This window comes from Pimephales promelas, chromosome 25, assembly GCF_988280905.1.
Source record: "Pimephales promelas chromosome 25, fPimPro1.hap1.1, whole genome shotgun sequence".
Classification (NCBI taxonomy): Eukaryota; Metazoa; Chordata; class Actinopteri; order Cypriniformes; family Leuciscidae; genus Pimephales; species Pimephales promelas.
Genome location: NC_142793.1, coordinates 17948658 through 17969855, shown reverse-complemented (window position 1 = coordinate 17969855; position 21198 = coordinate 17948658). Strand labels below are relative to the sequence as shown.

The 21198-nt window shown below is 36.8% G+C and overlaps 3 protein-coding genes across 3 annotated transcripts; 2 read left to right on the top strand and 1 right to left on the bottom strand.

Annotated features, from left to right (window-relative positions):
• tes (testis derived transcript (3 LIM domains)) lies at positions 1-10058 on the bottom strand. Its single transcript, XM_039646961.2, has 7 exons — positions 9779-10058; positions 8115-8200; positions 5543-6236; positions 4069-4464; positions 2566-2781; positions 1715-1873; positions 1-566 (listed from the first exon to the last, which is right to left on the bottom strand). Exons 1-7 carry the CDS (start codon positions 9803-9805, stop codon positions 372-374), a joined length of 1773 nt encoding a protein of 590 aa, XP_039502895.2. The 5' UTR covers positions 9806-10058; the 3' UTR covers positions 1-371.
• A 1823-nt stretch (positions 10059-11881) lies between these two features.
• Positions 11882-15512, top strand: LOC120495609 (carboxypeptidase A1). Its single transcript, XM_039695263.2, has 11 exons — positions 11882-12019; positions 12244-12325; positions 12440-12574; positions 12853-12951; positions 13060-13161; positions 13860-13958; positions 14045-14155; positions 14272-14362; positions 14816-15015; positions 15089-15173; positions 15255-15512. The coding sequence occupies exons 1-11, from the start codon at positions 11919-11921 to the stop codon at positions 15440-15442; spliced, it is 1293 nt and encodes a 430-aa protein (XP_039551197.2). The 5' UTR covers positions 11882-11918; the 3' UTR covers positions 15443-15512.
• Positions 15513-16380: 868 nt separating this feature from the next.
• Positions 16381-20443, top strand: LOC120495608 (carboxypeptidase A1). The gene is made up of 11 exons (XM_039695262.2): positions 16381-16534; positions 16757-16835; positions 17811-17945; positions 18026-18124; positions 18306-18407; positions 18891-18989; positions 19074-19184; positions 19289-19379; positions 19753-19952; positions 20026-20110; positions 20187-20443. Exons 1-11 carry the CDS (start codon positions 16443-16445, stop codon positions 20372-20374), a joined length of 1281 nt encoding a protein of 426 aa, XP_039551196.2. The 5' UTR covers positions 16381-16442; the 3' UTR covers positions 20375-20443.
• Positions 20444-21198: the final 755 nt, after the last annotated feature.

The window sequence follows — 21198 nt, the reverse complement described above, 5'->3', positions numbered from 1 at the left end:
TCATTTTACTGCAAAACATTTATTGGGTTACATAAATGATAAATGAAAGCTATGAAAAAATAAAGTGCAATTTTAGACCTAAAAACTGGATAATTCAGTAGCCGAAGAACAAAAGCCATCATTGCTTCTGTTTATTAATACTAACTTATTAATAATTAAGACATTGACAACACTTATTAAGTTGGTTTCATCAGCTGCTGATCCACCATATTGCTTATTATATCTCAAATGACATGAAAATGAAGATTGGTCATACAACTACATTCATTTCTAAAATAGTGGGAGTATATATTTATGAGTAATGCATTAGGGAGAAACTGGTTAGCAGTGCTCTGAGCACTTTCCCAAATGTAGAATTCCTAGGTGTTCCTTCATGAGGCCATGATCTTTTTCTTGCACTCTACGGAGCAAAGCAGCATTCCCTGCAGGGCCATGAAGCGCTGGCCCATAAGGCACTTGGAGCAGCAGGAGCACTGGAAACACTGGGGCTCAGCGTGCCAATGGTGCTCTCCATACGCCACGCGCTGAGCTTCAGGCTCGATGGGGTTCTGACAGGCCGCACAACACTGTGAACACATTGGGACATGGAAAAATTACATTATAGTACATCATAGTAAATGTATTTGTTTGAAATAACACTTGTGAGAAAGGTCTTTGTTTACATATGTTACAGGCACACAATCAAGCTAGTGGAAATATTAAATAAACATTAAATATGTATATTTTGCATATTAATATTTTGTATTATTATGATTTATTTATTAATTTTTAAGCATATGAATATTTATTCTAAATAATATTCAATGTATAATTATTAAATTACATTAAACATTCATTCATATTTTAAGAGTTAATATAACAATTATTTTATTATTTTATGTATATTTGATATTGCCCTTCAGCAAGGCATCCCAGAATGCACCAGTGTGATTGCACCTGTAATCAAACTTATTTGGAAGCAAGCTTAAGTCATTATTAAACCAATATAATATATAATTAAAAATAATAATTGTACATGTAAATAATTATTATACATATTATTTTAATTATAATATACAGATGATAAAATATAAAAACTAAGCTGATGTCTAACAGATGAGTCATAAGAGCTGTGTGTCACTGGACATGCAGGCGTTGAAAGAGAATAGTGTCCGATATCACACAACTCCATTATAAGCGTATCCACCCTCCCTTTCCTCCGGTTATCATGTCACTGGCACTTCCTTAATCTCCTTCACCTGCTCCTGAACCAATATGGCTGGCAAACACATGCCGAGCCTGTTAGTTTTAATAGCCCAGGCTTAGCAGGAATTCAGCATGACATGAATGATACTTGTACAGTGGTTGTAAAGCTAAATGTTTATCTATCTATCTATCTATCTATCTATCTATCTATCTATCTATCTATCTATCTATCTATCTATCTATCTATCTATCTATCTATCTATCTATCTATCTATCTATCTATCTAATTACTAGGTTATTGGATTTTTATTTTTAGTACTTGTAATTTACTATAATTTTTAGTACTTATATTTAGTACTTATACTTATATTTAGTAATTCAGAGTTTATTGAGGCAAAAGTCATAGTTCATGTATACATTCTATTCTGAGGAAGATACAAAGAAATCCAATAGAAAGAAAGACCCTCAAAATCATATAGAGCAGAGAAACAGTGGGGGAGAGAGAAAGCAAGGAATTTCTTCTCTTTACCACAGCGTGGTTCTTCATGTAGCAGGGTTTGCAAACAGGCTTGTCTTTCTCCATGACGTAGGTCTCTCCAGCCAGCACACAGTCACAGTGAAAACAGCAGAAGTGCTTCAGGTGCCAATCGTGGCCCTCGGCCTGAGTGTACTCATTACTGAAGATGAGCTGGAGACCACACACACACACAATTGTGCGTTAAAGATTTTAAAATTGTTCAGATTTTAAAATGAAACATATGGTGGGGTCTAAACATCTGAGATGACATTGAAAATCATCAGCACTTACTGTACCAATCTTTTTTCATGAACTATATATTGTGCCACCTATTGCACAATCAGCCCGATTTGTGGTGCAGTTTCTAAGGTGGCACAGAGGATACGTTAAAGTGGACAGAATGACTTTTTACTACCGGTAATCCAATTTTTTTATGCTTTACTGTACCAATTTTTATAACAAACCATTGAAGTTGTTGTATAAGCACACTGAGCCACCTATTGCACCATCAGCCCATTTTGCGGCGCTATTTCTCAGCTTTTACAGAGGATGCATTAAAGTAAACAAAAGGCTGTTATAGTAGACTTACTGCACTAACAAAATCCAAATTTCTAGCTTTTTTTACTGTACCAATCTTTCTTAATGGACCCTTGAACTTGGCATTTAGGACAATGTACATTCATTGAGCCGATTGCTACACCATTAGCCCATTGACCTTTTATTTGAGCTGGAAATGATCAAAGTTAAGGTATTGAAACATTTAAAACAGTCATTATTGAAGATTCTGAACTATTTCCAGGTTGCTAAACAAATGTAAGCAAATTTGTGACATTGACCATGTGAATTACTTTGCCTCCACTCACCTCATCACAACCTGCACACCGAGGCTTTTCGCTATCTCCATAATGGCGGCCACAGTACAGTTTATCCTTCTTCCAAAAATAGATCATGTCCACCAGTAGCTCGCTGCAGTTACAGCACACAAAGCATGCAGGGTGCCAGAGTTTATCATAGCCCGCCCGCTCGGCGTAAACCGCCGGCTCACCCTTCTTCATGGGCAGCTGGCACCGGTGACATGACTGTGGGCAGAGATTCGGTGATGAGTTTAGCTTGGCATAAACATCAATGAAGAATAAAAGGGGGTTTGGGGGGCACAAAGTGAATGGAGGTTGGTATTAATAAAAAAAAACAAAAAAACACCAGAGATGGTTCACTTTAAAAATTCATCATCCCAGGTGAAACATGAATATTGGAATTAACATGAAAACTACCAAGACTAAAGGAATTGACCCAAGATTTACATTATTTTATTTGACAAAATGTGACTATATCATATAATTACTCTATATCTCACAAAAAAATGCAACTATTGCTTACATAATTACATGTATTGATCTTTAAATCATAATATAACTATTTCTCATTATTATAAATTTACATCTTGTATTTACAACTTTATGAGAAATAAAGTTTTAATTATATTACATATACTTAACTTTATTTCTCACAATAGGACTTAATCTCATAATCATAACTTAACTTCACACATTTATGACTATAATTCTACTTTTTCCGTTAATCAATTTCTCATATTTATGACTATCAAAATGCAATTATTGCATGCAATAATAACTATTTCACATATTTATAACTTTATTTCACTTACATTTTCTTGTTTTATGCCTTTATATATTTTAAAATGACTCACAATGTGATTATTTTACATAATTAGGACTATTCCCCATATTAATGACTTTATATATTACAATGCACATTTATGACTTCATATCTCACATTCTTCTTATGTGTTCCAGGGCAACAATAACAACATAGAGGTTTGGAACAACATTAGGTTGAGACACACAATGTTCATTTTTAGGTGTACCATCCCTTTAAAAAGGCCAACAACATTAGGCTGATGGCATACATGCGTTTCCATCATGAGATTTCAGACGCTTACAATAGATTTAGGAAAAAATCCACCCGAGCTCGAACATAACCACAGGGACTAAGTGTGGTAATTTATGAAGATCTCTGGAAGAACATAACGTTCATTCCAGCTGCCTGACTAACACAGGCTTGGCAGTATATTACCGCTCTTATATTAATCAAGTGAATCTGGAGATAAGCACTGAAGAATGATGCGACTCCTGTGGCGCACATGTGGTGGAAATAAATACTCCAAAGGTGATTTTTCATTAATAGATGTTGACATTCAACTGGAAATAATTGAGATTGAGATTCATTTAGATGTAAAGGGATAATGATAATAAAAAGGTTACCGATGCTATTTGTATGCAATAGAGAAAAGTATTCATGACAAGCAACATTCACAATAGGTGTCGTTTACTACCGTTATTACTTACGTAGTTACCAGCAGGTCCACTGAATGAAGTTCCATCAGCCCCTGGGGTGCCAACTTTTCCCATTGTACCAACAGCATCACCTTTAAGTCCTGGTGTCCCTGTTGTTCCAGCACCAGGCTTCCCTCCAGCCCCGACACCTTGAGGGCCCTTCTCCTCGGCCTGCAGCCCCATCTCTTCGGGCAAGGTGATGTCGCCTATGCCCAAAGCCTCATCCTTGTACTTTCGGACATACTGCTGCATTTGCTTGACCTCGCTGGGTGAGAGTTCGTGGCAGCGCTCAGGGTCTTGGTCGTGGTCGGGAAGCTGCTTGGCCATCTGCTTCTTACGGTAATCTGCTCCCGCCGAACCAGCGATGGGTCGCCGCTCTGGAGGCAGAAGTTCCATGTAGAGCAGAGCCTGAGAGGACAAAAGTTAAGTTTTTTGGTCAAAATGAAATGGGATTTGCCACTCTTATTTGACTTCTCTAATGTCATGGATTTTTGATTGAAACAGGGTATGCAAAAATAAATGACAAAGGAGTGGCAGGACTTTCAGTCTTGGTGAACCATTCCTTTCATATATATATATATATATATATATAGTAGGGCTGTCAAGCGATTAATTGCGATTAATCACATCCAAAATAAAAGTTTGTGTTTACATAATAAATGTGTGCACTGTGTATAATTATTTTATATATATAAATACACACACATGCTTGTATATATTTAAGAAATATTTTCATGTATATAGATTTATATATAATTTATATTATATATAAATCTAAATATTTTATACATAATATTTTTCTTACATATACATGCATGCGTGTGTATTTATATATATATATATATATAAATAATTATACACAGTGCACCCACAAATATTATGTAAACACAAACTTTTATTTTGGATGCGATTAATCGCGATTAATCGTTTGACAGCCCTAATATATATATATATATATATATATATATATATAATATATATACACAGTCCTACAGACAAAAGGGCCAGCTTGATTTTTATTAATGAAAGATTTTTATTACTCAAAGAATGTTTTTAATTAAAACCAGAAGAACATACATTTTTATATTCTTTTCTGAAGAATAATGTTTTTATTTTTTTTAAAGTAAAAAAGTAGGTATATGCTAATATTTTAAATTTCTGTTTTTTCCTCATTTTTAAGTATCAGCTAAATTATATAAAAAAATACTACTTCTAGTATTCAGCATTTTATATATTAAGACAATCAAAATATTGGGAGAGCACAAACGTTTTCCAAACTTTCAAGAGGGCGGTCTACAAAAGAAGAAGTGAACAGTGACCTCTATTGGATCTCTATTGGTATCATAGTACAACTACAAACTGACCCTCAAGCTCACACAAGTTTGAATAAATAAAAATTATATATAATATTAGATATAAACTTAATTGAAATATAATGTAATGTATAGTAAATCATAGCATATGATTTTAAGATTAAGAGAATTACCAAGCCTTGGTTGATCCCAGGTGGAGCCCATTCATAAGTAACGGACTTAACCACATCGGTCTTGGCAGGCACTGCGGTGGGTATTGGGACAGCAGAAGTGGCAGCACCACGGCCTTTAGATGGGATGGAAGCACTATGGCCTGTCCCTAAAGCAGCAGTACGGCCTGTTCCTGATGTATCAATATGGCCTGTCCCGGAAGCAGCAGTATGGCCTATTCCTGAAGCAGCAGTATGGCCTATTCCTGAAGCAGCAGTACGGCCTATTCCTGAAGCAGCAGTATGGCCTGTTCCTGATGCATCACTATGGCCTATTCCTGAAGCAGCAGTATGGCCTGTTCCTGATGAGGCAGTATGGCCTGTTGCTGGGGCTGTAGGGGAGTGAATCGACGCTCCTGGGACCGCAGTGGCAGCACCAGGTGGGGCATGAGCGGACTGAGCGTTGGGGATGTAGGTCTGGCTGGAGCCGGGGACAAAAGTGGAAGCAGGAACAGGAGTAGCAGTGCTGATAGAGGCTGCCGGGATACTGAATGTGACTTGGTTGCCTTTATAAGACGGGATGCCATCTCTCTTCAGCTTGGCTATGAGACCTGTGTACTTGGTGTCCTCAAAAAGCCTTCCCACCTTCTTATTCTCCTCCGTCTCGAGCTGCACGTCATGGTCCTCAACGCCGCATTTGCAGTTTCGGCAAATCTTTCTGATACAGAGAATGACAGAATTTTTATTTTGGGGTGAACACTTAAAGTGATACTCCACTTTTTTTTGGAAATAGGCTCATTTTACCACTCCCCCACAGTTAAACAGTTGAGTTTCTGGTCTCATTGACTGCCATAGTAAGAAAAAAATATACTATGGAAGTCAATGAGACCAGAAACTGTCTGGTTACTGATATTCTTCTAAATACCAGAAAATCAGCTGAATGGATTTGAAAACGGTAAAACCCAATTGTTTAACTCTGGGGGAGTGGTAAAATGAGCCTATTTCCAAAAAAAAGTGGAGTATCCCTTTAAACCAAGCACTACAATTCAAAGGTTTGCGGTCAGTTCGGTTTTTCTTTTTGGAATTAAATGAATACTTTTATTCAAGGATGTATTAAATTGATTAAATATGACAGTAAAAGAATATAAAAGCAAATAAATGCTGATCTTTAGAACCCTCTTTATTTACTGAAGAATCCTGAAGGGACTGCATACTGGGAAAAAACAAAACAATGATTGATAGAGAATGAGAGTAGTGTATTATTACAGTAGGATGAGCTGTCTCCCTGAGTTATGTCTGTTTTGTTAAGTTAAGAGTCTGATAACACTAGTTTGGATTGCTGTGCACGTCGAGTTACGGCATGCACAGAGTATTCAGTGATTACTTGGAAAAAGAACAACACGGGTTACATACTGAAACCCTTTCGTCATGATTTTAATTTTTTACCGCAAAATTAAATAAATAACCCATATTGTGTTGCATTCAATGAGACCTGTCAACATTCAATGAGACCGGTCAACTCTTTCTTGACAATTTGAATGGAAAATGAATGCATTCTGGTCACTTTGTTGCTTCAAACCACTGTAATTAGCTATGCTTTGTTTTCCATCCACCAATTTCTTACGTGAATTTCAGCATATTGCATAAAAATGTATGCGCTCAATTGAGGCGGATATATTTTTTATCCAATAAGGATATTATTGAAGGATAATCATGTGAGGTGTCTCACATAAGTTACATTCACAACTTTGTAAGGAAACCTAGCTATTGTGAACGCAGGGTCAGCGAGAGGATAATTAGGGAAACTAAATTATGACTTTTTGGTGCAAGACACCCTGACATTATAAAGGAAGAAAATAAAATACTACAAAAGTAGAACATGGCCCCTTTTAAGGACACTTGGAGCTGTTTAACATAACAAAAAGAGCCAAGCAGAGAGAATGATGGTCTTTGGAAATGCTACAATATAAATCGTAGCCACAAATCCAAAGAGGTTTTATCTTCACCCAAAAGAAATGTCTCAGCATGTCAGTGATCCAAAGCACAGATGTTTTTTACCCAAAGCGTTTTACAAATGAAAAGACGAGGAACAGGAAGTGGGCCTACGCCTGTCTGAGTCACTTTACTCTCACTCAGATGTCACTAATTCTGTTCAGCCACTGGATGGCTAGTCTCCCATCTCTACTGCATAGAAACAAACAATAAGATGAAGTCTCTGACTCTGCATCCAATGACCTCCACGTTGACGTATTTCATTCAAAGAATTCCTGAAACCCCACGAGGGTGCTCGGGAATGGCATGCTGTAGCGATAGAGCTTTGGCACGGGCATTTGGCACCTCTGACTCTCGCTTCAGAAAAACTGGTGGAGTGCAGCTAATGGCCAGAGCTCTCTCAGCATGACACTTTTCTTGCAATATTTGTCAGATAGATCTGGTTCTGCATGTTGCCGTGTTTTTCAAGAAGATGATGGATAAAAACAGAGAAGAAATTATAGCCCAAAGTCCCAAACATGATTACACAGATCTCACAGTAAAAAAAAACACATGCATGAATAACATCACTACACAAATTCATAGGAAGGAAGGAAGTACAAACCGCCAGAAGTGAAGATCAAAGCCTTCACACTTGTCCTTGCATTTCAGACAGGCAGCTCCGGCTCCTATCTCATGGCCCAGGGTTATCTGCCAAAACAATGCATAAAGACACATTGGAGAAATCAACACGTGTTGATCAAATCATCTAGTTTATGGCATTTTAATGAACCATCTGGCACTTTTCACAAATTTGGTATGAAACTCTTATTTTGTTTTAAAAACAAATTACCAGTGATGTCATAAAAAGTATTTTTTCTCCTTATATACATTAGAGTGCTTACTATTTAGGACAAAATAAAAGACTTTACAAAAAAACTTCAGTTTGAAGCAGGACATAATTTACATAATTAAAGGAAAGAAAAGAGTCTGACACCAGACTATTCACTTGGTATAATTTTAATATTTAGATTATAAAGTTCATTCCTGTCTCAGCATTTCTCAACAGTAAACCTCCTGAGCTGGAAGACTGCCTTATAAGGTCAAGTATTTATCAAGATGGAGAATGCCTGGAGGGATTTTTTTTTCCCTAAATACGAAGAGATCCCTCCAGATCTGAGGAGTTACTGTTGAACAGCAAAACTATGAGGCCCACGGTGGCATAAACCTGTAACTACTGTTATTTATCCTGTAGCAACACTAGTGCAAGGCTCAATTATTGCTTTTAAACACATGGCAATTTTGCAGTTCTCGCAAAGATTTGGCAGGCGAAAAATATTGCATCTTAAAGATGCTTTAAAAATTACAAATGTAAACTCTTAGTACACTTAGTGGCGTAAAAATGTGGAAATGTTATATACATGTTTCACGCAAAAAATACAATTCTCTGAAGACTGTTGGACACTTTCACATGTGAAAAAAAATGAACTTTCAAGCTTCAAAATACATGCAAAGGTGCCATAAAAGTATCATTAAAGTAATAAAGCAATTGTGTTGACTGGATCATTGAATAAGCAAGTTGAACTCAACTGGGCCATTCTGAATTGAACAAATGATTTAGATTCAATTTCAGCATCTACAGTCATCATTCACTGTCTTTGAAAAACATTTTTCAAAGTATCTTTTGTGTTTCAAGAAAGAAAGAAAGGATGTACAGCTTTAGAACAACATGTGGGTGAGTAAATAACAGTAGTATTATAATTTTGGGTTGAACTATAACTTTAAACTGTCAAAAAGTGGAACTTTACATTTTCCTCATCTTGCAAAAAGACACTTCTTTCTTTCCTGTACCTTGCATGTCACAACATATTGCAACTTGGCTTGTGGTTGAATAACTGCAATGTGCGAAGAACGTTAAGAAAAGTTAATGTATCTGCAGAATGACATATAACATTTCATACTCATAACACATCTTCCAGTTTGTTTCCAATATGGAAAAAAATAAATATATTGGCTCCATCAACTCCAATTCATTTTTTCCTATCAAATAAAGAGGGACAAGGATCCTCCTCCTATGTTTTACTTCCTATTATTGACCACTTCCCATTTCTTAATAAATGTAACCAAGCTTTTTAACCATTAGCTCGTAAGCAACAGTCGTTATACCCAATAGGTTATACCAAATGTTTCGCCATGTATAACAATGGCAGTGGCTTTACCTTTAACTTGGGCGTTGCCGAATGTTTCAGCAACTAACCCTTTGAACAATGACCAGTTTAATAAGCGTACCTTTTTAACTTCTTTCTCGATCTCCATTCTTGTCGAGCTTGTTTAGATTTGATAAACAGCGTTGACTCTATTCCCACCGGCAACTTTCCCTGAAGGATCACTTTTGTTTAACGGGACAGTCTACCCGCTGCCCCTCTCTGAGACTTCCGCTCATTGTCAATGTGCGCTGTTCAACCAATAGAAGCAGGGATGTCCATGAGAACCACCAATAAGAGCCAAGCATGACATGTCAAAGTTACAGTACAAATCGAAATAATCGCGCATAGGTCGCTAAATGAATACTAAAATAGTCTACTGTATTTTCACTGTTATGCTGTGCGTGACGTCACGTGGATTTCATAGCTTCATTTTTAAATATTTATGCGATTATTTAATTTAGATATTAATTTGAAATGATTATAAATAAAATGTTATTGTTTAAAATAAAATATTTTTGTCTTTTGTATAATATCAAATCAGATGATAGATAGATTATTTAACATTTAGATGTGCCTCTCCTGACAGGATATGAATTATTATGAGGTGGTGCAGATAAGAAAACTAAAGATGTAAATGATTACCAGGATTGGTTATCTTGACCTGTATAAGACCTTATCAGATAAAGTTTTGGGTATAAATGCAACTGCTCTCTATTAATTTATTATTATATAAGAAAGGACTACACCAATACTTTTGCATATTTGCCCCAAAGGACACATGACTTGTTGATTTGGTCTTGTTTTTAACAAGAATCGGGGAGATTCTGATTTCAGGCAATACCAGCCGAGGCCTATTGATTACATTTACTAGCTTATGTTGCTATAAGTAACATTCAGGAAAAACAGCTGCATTCCTCTCACTCCAGCATTAACTTTGAACAATATTGTGGGAACTACAGCAGCAGGTTTGCCTTTCCATTACTACCTCAAATACAAGGTCACAGCCAGAGAGGCAGTATCTCTAGTTCTACTCTATGGAAGCAAATGGATAGCTACATTCAAATTTAAATGTAATATGCAAAATTGCATTTATTTAATTCAAGATGTGTTAAGTTGAAAGGATCGTTTTCTGTATGACACTATCAGTCTCTCGCATCATATGTGGAGGAATTTTGGCTTTACAACGTTGCTTCAGTTCCTTCCACAAACCGCAACATTGCACTTAACCTCCACAACGATGCAAGAGACAGAAGTGGCCTACAAGTAATTGAATCATAGGGTGTAGCATAGTGTCGGCCCAGATCCAGCCCACATCTGTGCCGTGGGCCGGATCTGGGTTGACGCACTATGCTGCTGCTTGGCACCCATGGCTTTTCCATTTTGGTTTTATTTTATTGTTAAATAAATCATGACACTGTGTAAAAATATGTAATTTGTTGCTGTTTATAAGGTTGTATTTACCTAATTTTAAGACCTGCTAATGACCAAATGATCTGTTAAAGTGCTGAAACAGCCATGTCGAGTGAGTCAAGTTCCTTTACTCATAGACATAATCTTAGACAAGCTGTCTGAGATTATTGCTTGCTATGTCAGTGATTGGACTGTATGTTTTTCTGTTGGTGTTTTACCATTCTGATTACTCTGGTGATGTCTTAACCCATCTTTCACATCGTAGAGAGTACTTTGGTCTGATGTGAATAGGTGCTGGTGGTGTAAGGATGTGGGGGTGTTTTCTTGGCACACTTTGGGCCTCTTAGTACCAACTAAGCAAGGTTTAACATCACAGCTTGAGTATTGTTGCTGACCATATCCATCCCTCTATAACCACAGTGTACATCGACGGCTACTTCCAGCAATATAACACACATCTCACAAAGCTCAAACAATCTCTAACTGGTTTCTTGATCATGGACACCGAGTTTACTAAACTGTCAACAGAGCTCAATCTGAATGTCAGAAACCAAACAGTTGATGGGCCCCATTGACTTCCAAAGTTATTTTTTCATACTATGGAAGTCAGTGAGTCTCACCTACTATTTTCTTTTGTGTTTATGCAGAAGAAAAAATTCAAACAATTTCTGAACAACTTGAGGGTGAGGTAATGATGACAGAATTTAATTTTTTGTGTGAACTATCTCTTTAATAGTCTTAGGAGGAAGCTGTGGCTGAGTGTTAAGGAGGAGGGTCAACATGGTCAAAACTACAGTGACAGAACATAAAGCATGCTTTTTAATGATAGTTCTACTTTATGTAAGAAGATGAACAGATTAATATTTTTAGGTGCTCTGTTTGTGGCTGCTTTTGCCAAAAAGACGTTCGAGAGGTGAGTTTATTTGTGGCTTAAATGGACAATACAATTTTCATATTTTAAAAAAATATCTTGAAAAGGATATCTTGAAATATAATGAAAACGCCACATTTCAATTCAATTCAAATTGATTTGTATAGCGCTTTTCACAATACATATTGTTTCAAAGCAGCTTTACAGAAAGTGACCAGTCATTTCATGTAAAAACATAATTAAACATATGGTGTTGATGATGTCAGAGACCAGGTTCTTCGGATCAACGCAAAAGATGAGGCGCAAATCTCTCTCCTGAAGGAACTTTCTGAACAGGGGCATTTTGGGGTAATTCTCACACCAAAACCAGATATTTACATGTTTTATGTTTCTCAAATGCATTTGGTATTTCAACTAGGAAACAGCTGAACATCAGATATCCTTGTTTCCTTCTGTGTTCAGCTGGACTTCTGGATGGAGCCCGTTCATGAGTCCCTGCCTGTGGATGTTCGTGTCCCCTTTCACAGCCTCCAGGTTGTCAGGGCGTTCCTGGCATACAATCAAATCCAGTATCAAGTCATGATTATGGATGTCCAGGTTGGAAAATTACTGGAGATAAAAAACACAACTAATATTACTTAACTTTTTGACTATGATTTTAATATATTTTAGACTATAAACAATAATACAACACCCATTCATTGGTTACACCAGGGGTTCCCAAATAATTTTTTTGACCAAACTTAAAATATAATACTAATAGGCCTGTGAGATTTGAAGTTGATATTTTAATTCTGATGATATTTAAACACATTCACATGTTCTCTTGTGTTTGTATGTACTCCACAATAAAACCATTCTTCTTACACCATAAGGATTTGCTGGAAGATGAAGAGCGTGAGATGGGGAAATATAATGCGTTTCCAAGAAGTACAGATGACTTTGTCTACTCCACCTACCATGACCTGAAATCTGTGAGTTTCTTATGTTTTTCAGACTTTCATTACCTGTTGTATATTTTTAACAATTTTACACACAAACAAAAATCTACAATAATTTGATCTTGCCCATACTGTTTGCAGATTTACTCTTTCATGGACATGCTTGTGGCTGAAAACAGTAATCTGGTCAGCAAAATTGTGATTGGTAAGAGCTATGAGAGCCGTCCCTTGAATGTCCTGAAGGTAGGCCATGATAAATAATTATGTGCAGTGTTTGTAATTCATTTGTTTCTGGATCACTAGCACGACCTATTATTACTGGATATGTGAAATTTGAACGAGCAAACACATTCACGCCATGCCGAAATTACCGTATTTCAAGATGAAATCACTTGACGTCCTACCTTGAGCTGTTTACGTCATCAGATTGGGAATTATACGCATTGGAAACACTATCAATGCCTAAATCAGGGGTGTCCTAACTCAGGAGTGCCACTGTCCTGAAGAGTTTAGCTCCAACTTGCCTTAACAAGGCTGCCTGGAGGTTTTCAGGTTCAAGTATGTTTAAACGGGGTTGGAGCTGAACTCTGCAGGACAGTGGCCCTCCAGGAGCGGGGACACCCCTGGCCTAAATGAATCTGCAGCTGTCAGGTGATACAGTGGTCATGTGGTACTACAAGTTATGGCGTGAATGCACGTATAGTCCCACCCACAACTCCGTGTTGTGTAGAATTAAACGTTTTGCTCAAAACAAAGGAATTTTCATAGCGCTCCTAAAGCACATCGTTTACAGTTACAAGAAAGTTGAACTTATGAATGACTCTATTTTACTCTGTTTCAAAAGAGATTTTGAATTTCACATTTTTCCAAATGTGTATTTAAATGTCGGATGTGTAATATAATCACACTTTTTTCAATTGTGATCATGTCTTTTCACTCAGTTCAGCACTGGAGCGAACCGTCCAGGTATCTGGATTGACACCGGCATCCACTCCAGAGAATGGGTCACCCAGGCCAGCGGAATCTGGTTTGCCAAGAAGGTAAAGCTATTTATTCTTGACTCAGCAAATATAAAGATGCTTTTCAAAAAAAGATGAATTGGTATAATGGAGCAGGAATTGTTCAGATCGTAACCGACTACAGACGTGACCCCGTCCTCACCGATATCCTAAACAACTATGATATCTTCTTGGAGATCGTCACCAACCCTGATGGTTACGCCTACACCCACAGCAGTGTGAGTTTGATGTCTGATGGCTGGATAACTTCAGCTCCACATTCAACTCAGAACAGTAATATTTTGGGAATAAATCCCAACTGATTGCTTTTCATTTGCGAATCTGTTTGGTTAAGGACCGCATGTGGCGTAAAACCAGAAAGCCGAACCCTGGCTCCATCTGTGTTGGAGTTGATCCCAACAGAAACTGGGACGCTGGCTTTGGAGGTGAGATGCTTTCATCATTGAAGTTGTTCTTTAAGGCCCATGTCTTGGGGCAGGTGTGTGTGTGTCTTTGAATTGATTGCATCTCAACTATTTTGACGTTGACGGGTACTGGTAGACCAATGAAGCAGACCAACCTTAAAATAAACTTTATTTCGATAATCCACTTTAAACATTCTACTAACCAAGTAACTTTGCAATTACAGTACTAGACTATTAGGTTTGGGTTAGTAGAATAAGTTGACATGAATTTGCAAAATTACTTACAGTAGAATGTCTGTTGGGGGACCAACAAAATAAAGTTTTAGCAGATATTAAGGAGACAGCCTAATACTCTAATGACTGGTGTGTAGTTGGCTCCAAAGTTACAGTAGAATTTCTGAAGTGTGCATTGAAATTACTAGTAAATTTTAAGGGGCTCTAAAGATTTATAGTATGTAACACTTTCATCTATAGGCCCTGGATCCAGCAGTGACCCGTGCTTTCCGACTTACCATGGACCCAGTGCTCATTCTGAGCCAGAGGTCAAGGCCATTGTGGACTTTGTGAAATCTCACGGCAACCTCAAGGCCTTTGTGTCCATCCACAGCTATTCCCAGATGCTCCTGTATCCATACGGATACAAGAGCACTCCTGCCAAGGACCAGGCTGAACTGGTATGCATGTGGAAACACACCATTCTAGATTTATTTAACAACATTTAATATTAATTCTGTGTTGTCTCTTCAGCATAAGCTAGCCAGGAAGGCCATCTCCAAGCTGCAGTCATTGTACAACACTAGGTACAGATATGGAAGCATCATTACCACCATCTGTAAGTTTAATAAGAATCACTTAATTTTAGTTTTGGATCACGGTTACTAATAATCTCTAATAATCTCTGTTTTGTTCACAGACCAAGCCAGTGGAGGCACTATTGACTGGACTTATGATCAGGGCATCAAGTACTCCTACACCTTTGAGCTGAGAGACACTGGTCGCTATGGTTTCATCCTGCCAGCCAATCAGATCGTCCCGACTGCTGAAGAGACCTGGCTGGCCCTGATGGCCATCATGGAGCACACCAAGAACAACCCATATTAAACATACAGCAATATTTCTTTTGTGTCGAAGTGTATGAAAGTGTCAATAAAAACAACATGAAGTAGCACCATCTTATGGATGTTGCTTTGATATACATTATCAAATATAAAGAATACGCTGTTCAGTCGTAAAAAGCTTCTGGATACTGATTTATATGTATAATATAATTTATCAGGCGTTATGTTTTTGTAATTTATCATCGGATATTTAATTGTGCTTGCTGATTTCCTCTATTTTTACATTTAGATTATATTTTTCATCATCTAAATGGTCTCTTATAAATTTTTTTTATAAACTCTAACTTTAATGACACTGTTAAATGTAATCTTTAGCAAATCTCAATCAATTTCTCATAATGTTGTAATGCTTAAGTTCACTTTATTAACAATTTATTTTAGTTTTTAGTGTTTTATTTATTAATTTATTTATACAAAAGAGTATATAATTTTAATAGACCATTTATGGTTATGAGTCATAAATATTACCTAATCAATTCAATTAGATATTTTATGAATCTTTTACAGTAAAATAACTCAAAATTTCCTCCCTAGTCCAAATAGCATTTATATGGCATTATAAGAATGCCATACATTTATTAAACCAAAAGGAATTTTTTTTTTTAAATTAATATAGATTATAGGTCACTCTCATAATTTCTACAAAACTTACATCAGCAATATTCGCAAAACATCAAAATATCCCAGAAAACAAATAGGTTTGCATAAAAGACATACAAATATAAAGATTGTCGTAAAATATGAACTGGATAGACTGAATTTCCAGTTTACCTCCTCATTTGACAGTGACTTGAAAAAAGTACTGCAAGTTGCTATATTATTAAGAAACAGATGCGATGTTCTCATCCCTTTAAACTCCATAAGTGTTTTATAAGGTTGTGAGAACCAAAGCAGCAGGTTTGTCTGAGCCCTGACCCTGTTCCTCATATCCTCAGTCATAATCACCACCATGATAGTAGGCCTATATAAAGGGGTTGCTTACAATGAGAAACTTCACTTCAAGCAGCAAGATGAAGGGGTTACTGGTTCTAGCGGCTCTTTTTGTGGCCGTATTTGGCAAAGTGACTTTTGAGGGGTGAGTTCTCATGTCTCCAAGTATCCTTCACTTTATGCTTTCAAATTCTCGGTTTATAAATAAATGTGCTATCATATTCTCCTATGATATACTAGCAGCTAAGAAACAAACTTTGATTTCCTTATGTGCCATTTCTGTTCTATTTATCTAAAAACCATGCAAAATACTATACTCTTTATTCTGAATATTGAAGCTAAAGAAATTGTATAAATGTTTTTACAGAGACCAGGTTCTTCGGATCACTGCAAAAAATGCAGAGCAGATTTCTCTCCTGAAGGAACTCCCTGAACAGACACTCGGGGTAAGTGTTTGTGAAGCCCACATTTGATTGTTTCAGATTTGTTGGATAACGGTGACTGTACTTAGATTTGTATCTGTGAACAGCATTGTTGTAATAGCATTAAATGATAGTAGAAGTTTATATGAATATATTATAAGTTATTATTAATATATAATATTTTATTTATATTTATAACATTGTTATATTGCTATATTTATAACAATAACAATAAAAGCTAGTAAGCTACAATACATCTGATCTGACAAAACCCACAAAAAACCCACACGAGATCCGATTTTTTTCGCATCCGATCTGAGCCACTTCCAAATGTTTTTGTTTTTTTTAAATCAGATGTATATCGGACATCTGGACATTCAACCTACGTCTAAACACTTATAGGCCAACCTGATTCCCCTTTAAATTCCAAGCCACCACAAGGCAAAAGTGACAAATTTGCCCACAAAGATAGCTTTTTAATGTTGTTTATTAGAAGCAGATGTGTCCTGTACACAGTACGCTCGCAGCTTTTTTATTGAGGTGAGAACTTTAGAAAGGCCAAAACCAGAAGATCTACCATTTGCATAGTAAAGCGATCACTGACAATCACTTTTGCTGATATTTTACCTACCCCCTTGTCATCCAAGATGTCCATGTCTTTCTTTCTTCAGTCGAAAGGAAATTAAGGTTTATGATGAAAACATTCCAGGATTTTTCTCCATATAATGGACTTCAATGGGAACCAAACGGTTCAAGGTCCAAATGACAGTTTCAGTGCAGCTTCAAACGGCTTTAAACAACACCAGACGATGAATGTAGGCTAAACGCCGATATCGGAAACCAGTCATGTCAACCGGCGGGTAAACAGGCGGGTCAAAAGATCAGATCTGTGCATTTGCAGTGTAATAAATAAACACGGCTATTTATATATACTATTATATATAGATTAAAATATACTCACATTATATTATATAATGTACTGCATCTTTCTGTGTTCAGCTGGACTTCTGGATGGAGCCCGTTCACGAGTCCCTGCCTGTGGATGTTCGTGTCCCCTTTCACAGCCTCCAGGCTGTCAGGGCCTTCCTGGCATACAATCAAATCCAGTATCAAGTCATGATTGAGGATGTTCAGGTGGGACTATTTCAAAGCTGTGGTCGAACAAAAAAAAACTGAAAAATCCTTACTTATTTGATGGCTTTCTGTGACCTAAGGATTTGCTGGATGATGAGGAACGCGAGATGGTGAAATTTCGCACCTTTCCGAGAAGTACCGATGATTTTGTCTACACCACCTACCATGACCTGAACTCTGTGAGTGGTGCAACTTTAATTCATTGAACTTTCAACATCAGCCTTTTCAAAGAAACTATGTTCTTTAAAATTGTTTGTATCAAATTTATTTATGACTTCAGTTTATTTTTTGTGTGTATAAGCCAAAAGAACCTAGCTTTTTGTACATCCATCCATTTGATCTTCACCATACTGTTTGCAGATTTACTCTTTCATTGACATGCTTGTGGCAGAACACAGTAATCTGGTCAGCAAAATTGTGATTGGTCAGAGCTATGAGAGCCGTCCCTTGAACGTCCTGAAGGTAGGTCACGATTCACAATCAATAACAATCTTATATTATTTGTGCTTATTGTACTATTAGAAAACTTGTCTTATTACGTAGCCTATGGCAGGATTTAATAGAGATGGAAATACATTATTTAATCCCAATTTGCTCATATCTACAGTATATGCCAGATTAGTGTGTCCCAAATCATAGTGTTATGCCAATAGTAAAAATATAGTGCACACAACCTGATTATGCTATGATTTCAGTTAACTAATAATGTTTATGACATTTATGATTTTTATTATGACAATTTTAGTTATAGATGCTAATAAGGTGGTATCAGATGCAATTTTATTTCACTGCTATACTACTTGCTGAAAATGTATGCTTTCCAATTTCTAATGTGGTGTTTAATGTAGATTTTTATTAATTGGGATGCATGCAGCGTAAGTAATATAAATGCCAGGATAAATGATATTTCCATTTGTTCATCATGATTAATATCCTGTCACTCAGTTCAGCACTGGAGCGAACCGTCCAGGTCTCTGGATTGACACCGGCATCCACTCCAGAGAATGGGTCACCCAGGCCAGCGGAATCTGGTTTGCCAAGAAGGTCATCTGAAATTCTGAAATATAATCTTCGACAATATATATAACTGAATCAAACATTTATACCAATGTATTTTTTGTCGACCAGATTGTGACTGACTACGGACGTGACCCCGTCCTCACCGACATCCTGAACAACTATGATATCTTCTTGGAGATCGTCACCAACCCTGATGGTTACGCCTACACCCACAGCAGTGTGAGTTTGATGCATGGAAGACATTACATGCACATTTGGTTTAACAGAACAATATTCTCATGAGATTTGCCTTTTTTCTTGTGGAATGCAATTGGTTGGTTAAGGACCGCATGTGGCGTAAAACCAGAAAGCCGAACCCTGGCTCCATCTGTGTTGGAGTTGATCCCAACAGAAACTGGGATGCTGGCTTTGGAGGTGAGATGCTTTCATCATTGAAGTTGTTCTTTAAGGCCCATGTGTGTGTTTAATTTGATTGGCCATCTGGGTACTGGTAGAGAAATGAAGCAGACCAACCTTAAAATAAACTTTATTTCGATAATCCACTTTAAACATTCTAACTATAAGTAACTGTGCAACGACATGTCAGCTAACTCTCATTAGAGCATAAGTGGGGCTGTTAAGTTGGGGTTAGTAGAGTAATTTGACATGTAGTTGGCTGCAAAGTTTCTTAGTTCATATAATGTCTAAAGTGTACTGCAGTAATAATGTTACTTGTAATTTTTAAGGGGCTGTAAAGATTTAAAGAGTGTGTAATAGTTTCTTGTAATTGTCTGTTTTTCATCTATAGGCCCTGGATCCAGCGGTAACCCATGCACTGAGACTTACCATGGACCCAGTGCTCATTCCGAGCCAGAGGTCAAGGCCATTGTGGACTTTGTGAACTCTCACGGCAACCTCAAGGCCTTTGTGTCCATCCACAGCTATTCACAGATGCTCCTGTATCCATATGGATACAAGAGCACTCCTTCCCAGGACCAGGCTGAACTGGTATGCATGTGGAAACACACCATTCTAGATTTATTTAACAGCATTTAATATGTATTCTGTATTGTCTCTTCAGCATGAGCTCTCTAGAAAGGCCATCTCTGAGCTGCAGTCATTGTACAACACTAGCTACAGATATGGAAGCATCATTACCACCATCTGTAAGTTTAATAAGAGTCACTTTATTTTAGTTTTGGATCACGGTTACCCTGCTAATAATCTCTGTTTTGTTCACAGACCAAGCCAGTGGAGGCACTATTGACTGGACTTATGATCAGGGCATCAAGTACTCCTACACCTTTGAGCTGAGAGACACTGGTCGTTATGGTTTCATCCTGCCAGCCGATCAGATCGTCCCGACTGCTGAGGAGACCTGGCTGGCCCTGATGGCCATCATGGAGCACACCAAGAACAACCCATATTAAACAGCAATATTTCTTTGAAAGATGTTGAAGGGAATAAAAGAGTGTTAATAAAAACAACATAAAAAATCACTATCTTATGGGTGTTGTTTTGATGTACAATATTAAATATAAAGAATGCATTGTTTAGTCCTCAAAAGCATCTGGATACTGATAAATCATCAGCCGTTTTAATCTATCAGTATTGTTTAAAATTGGATATTTAATTAATGCTGATTTACTCTATTTTTTTACATTTAGATTATATTTACCATCACGTAATTCTCTCTTACAGTCCATCTTTAAAATCACCACGAAATGCATGTTTTAATCAAATCTCTAAATGAATATCCATTGTTTTATACTGTACATTATGTTTTGATGCCTAAATTCAGTTTGTTAAATATTTAATTTAATTTTAGTGTAATTTATTTAGACAAAAGAGTATATAATTTTAATATGGACCATCTATTGGTTATGGAATATGTAAAAAATAATTATATACGACTAAATCTTCTCCAGAAAAAGAGCTCAAAATTTACTCCCCAGTCCAAGAAAGAGCACATATGTGGCGTTAAAGTAATGTGATACATTAAGCCAAAAAGCAAAAACAATGTGTTTTGAATTCATGCAACATTGTGACATCATTATTTACATAGCCTATAATGCTTGTTGGTTGTTGAGAAACCCATAAATCAGAATAATGAGGAAGCAGGACAAACGTTTTCATTCAAAAACTATAGTGATATAAGACTAAAATGGGCATTGAGATCTTTAAATTCCTCCAAAGGATTCTGGAGTTCCTTCAGGAGAGATATCTGCTCTGCATCTTTTGCAGTGATCTGAAG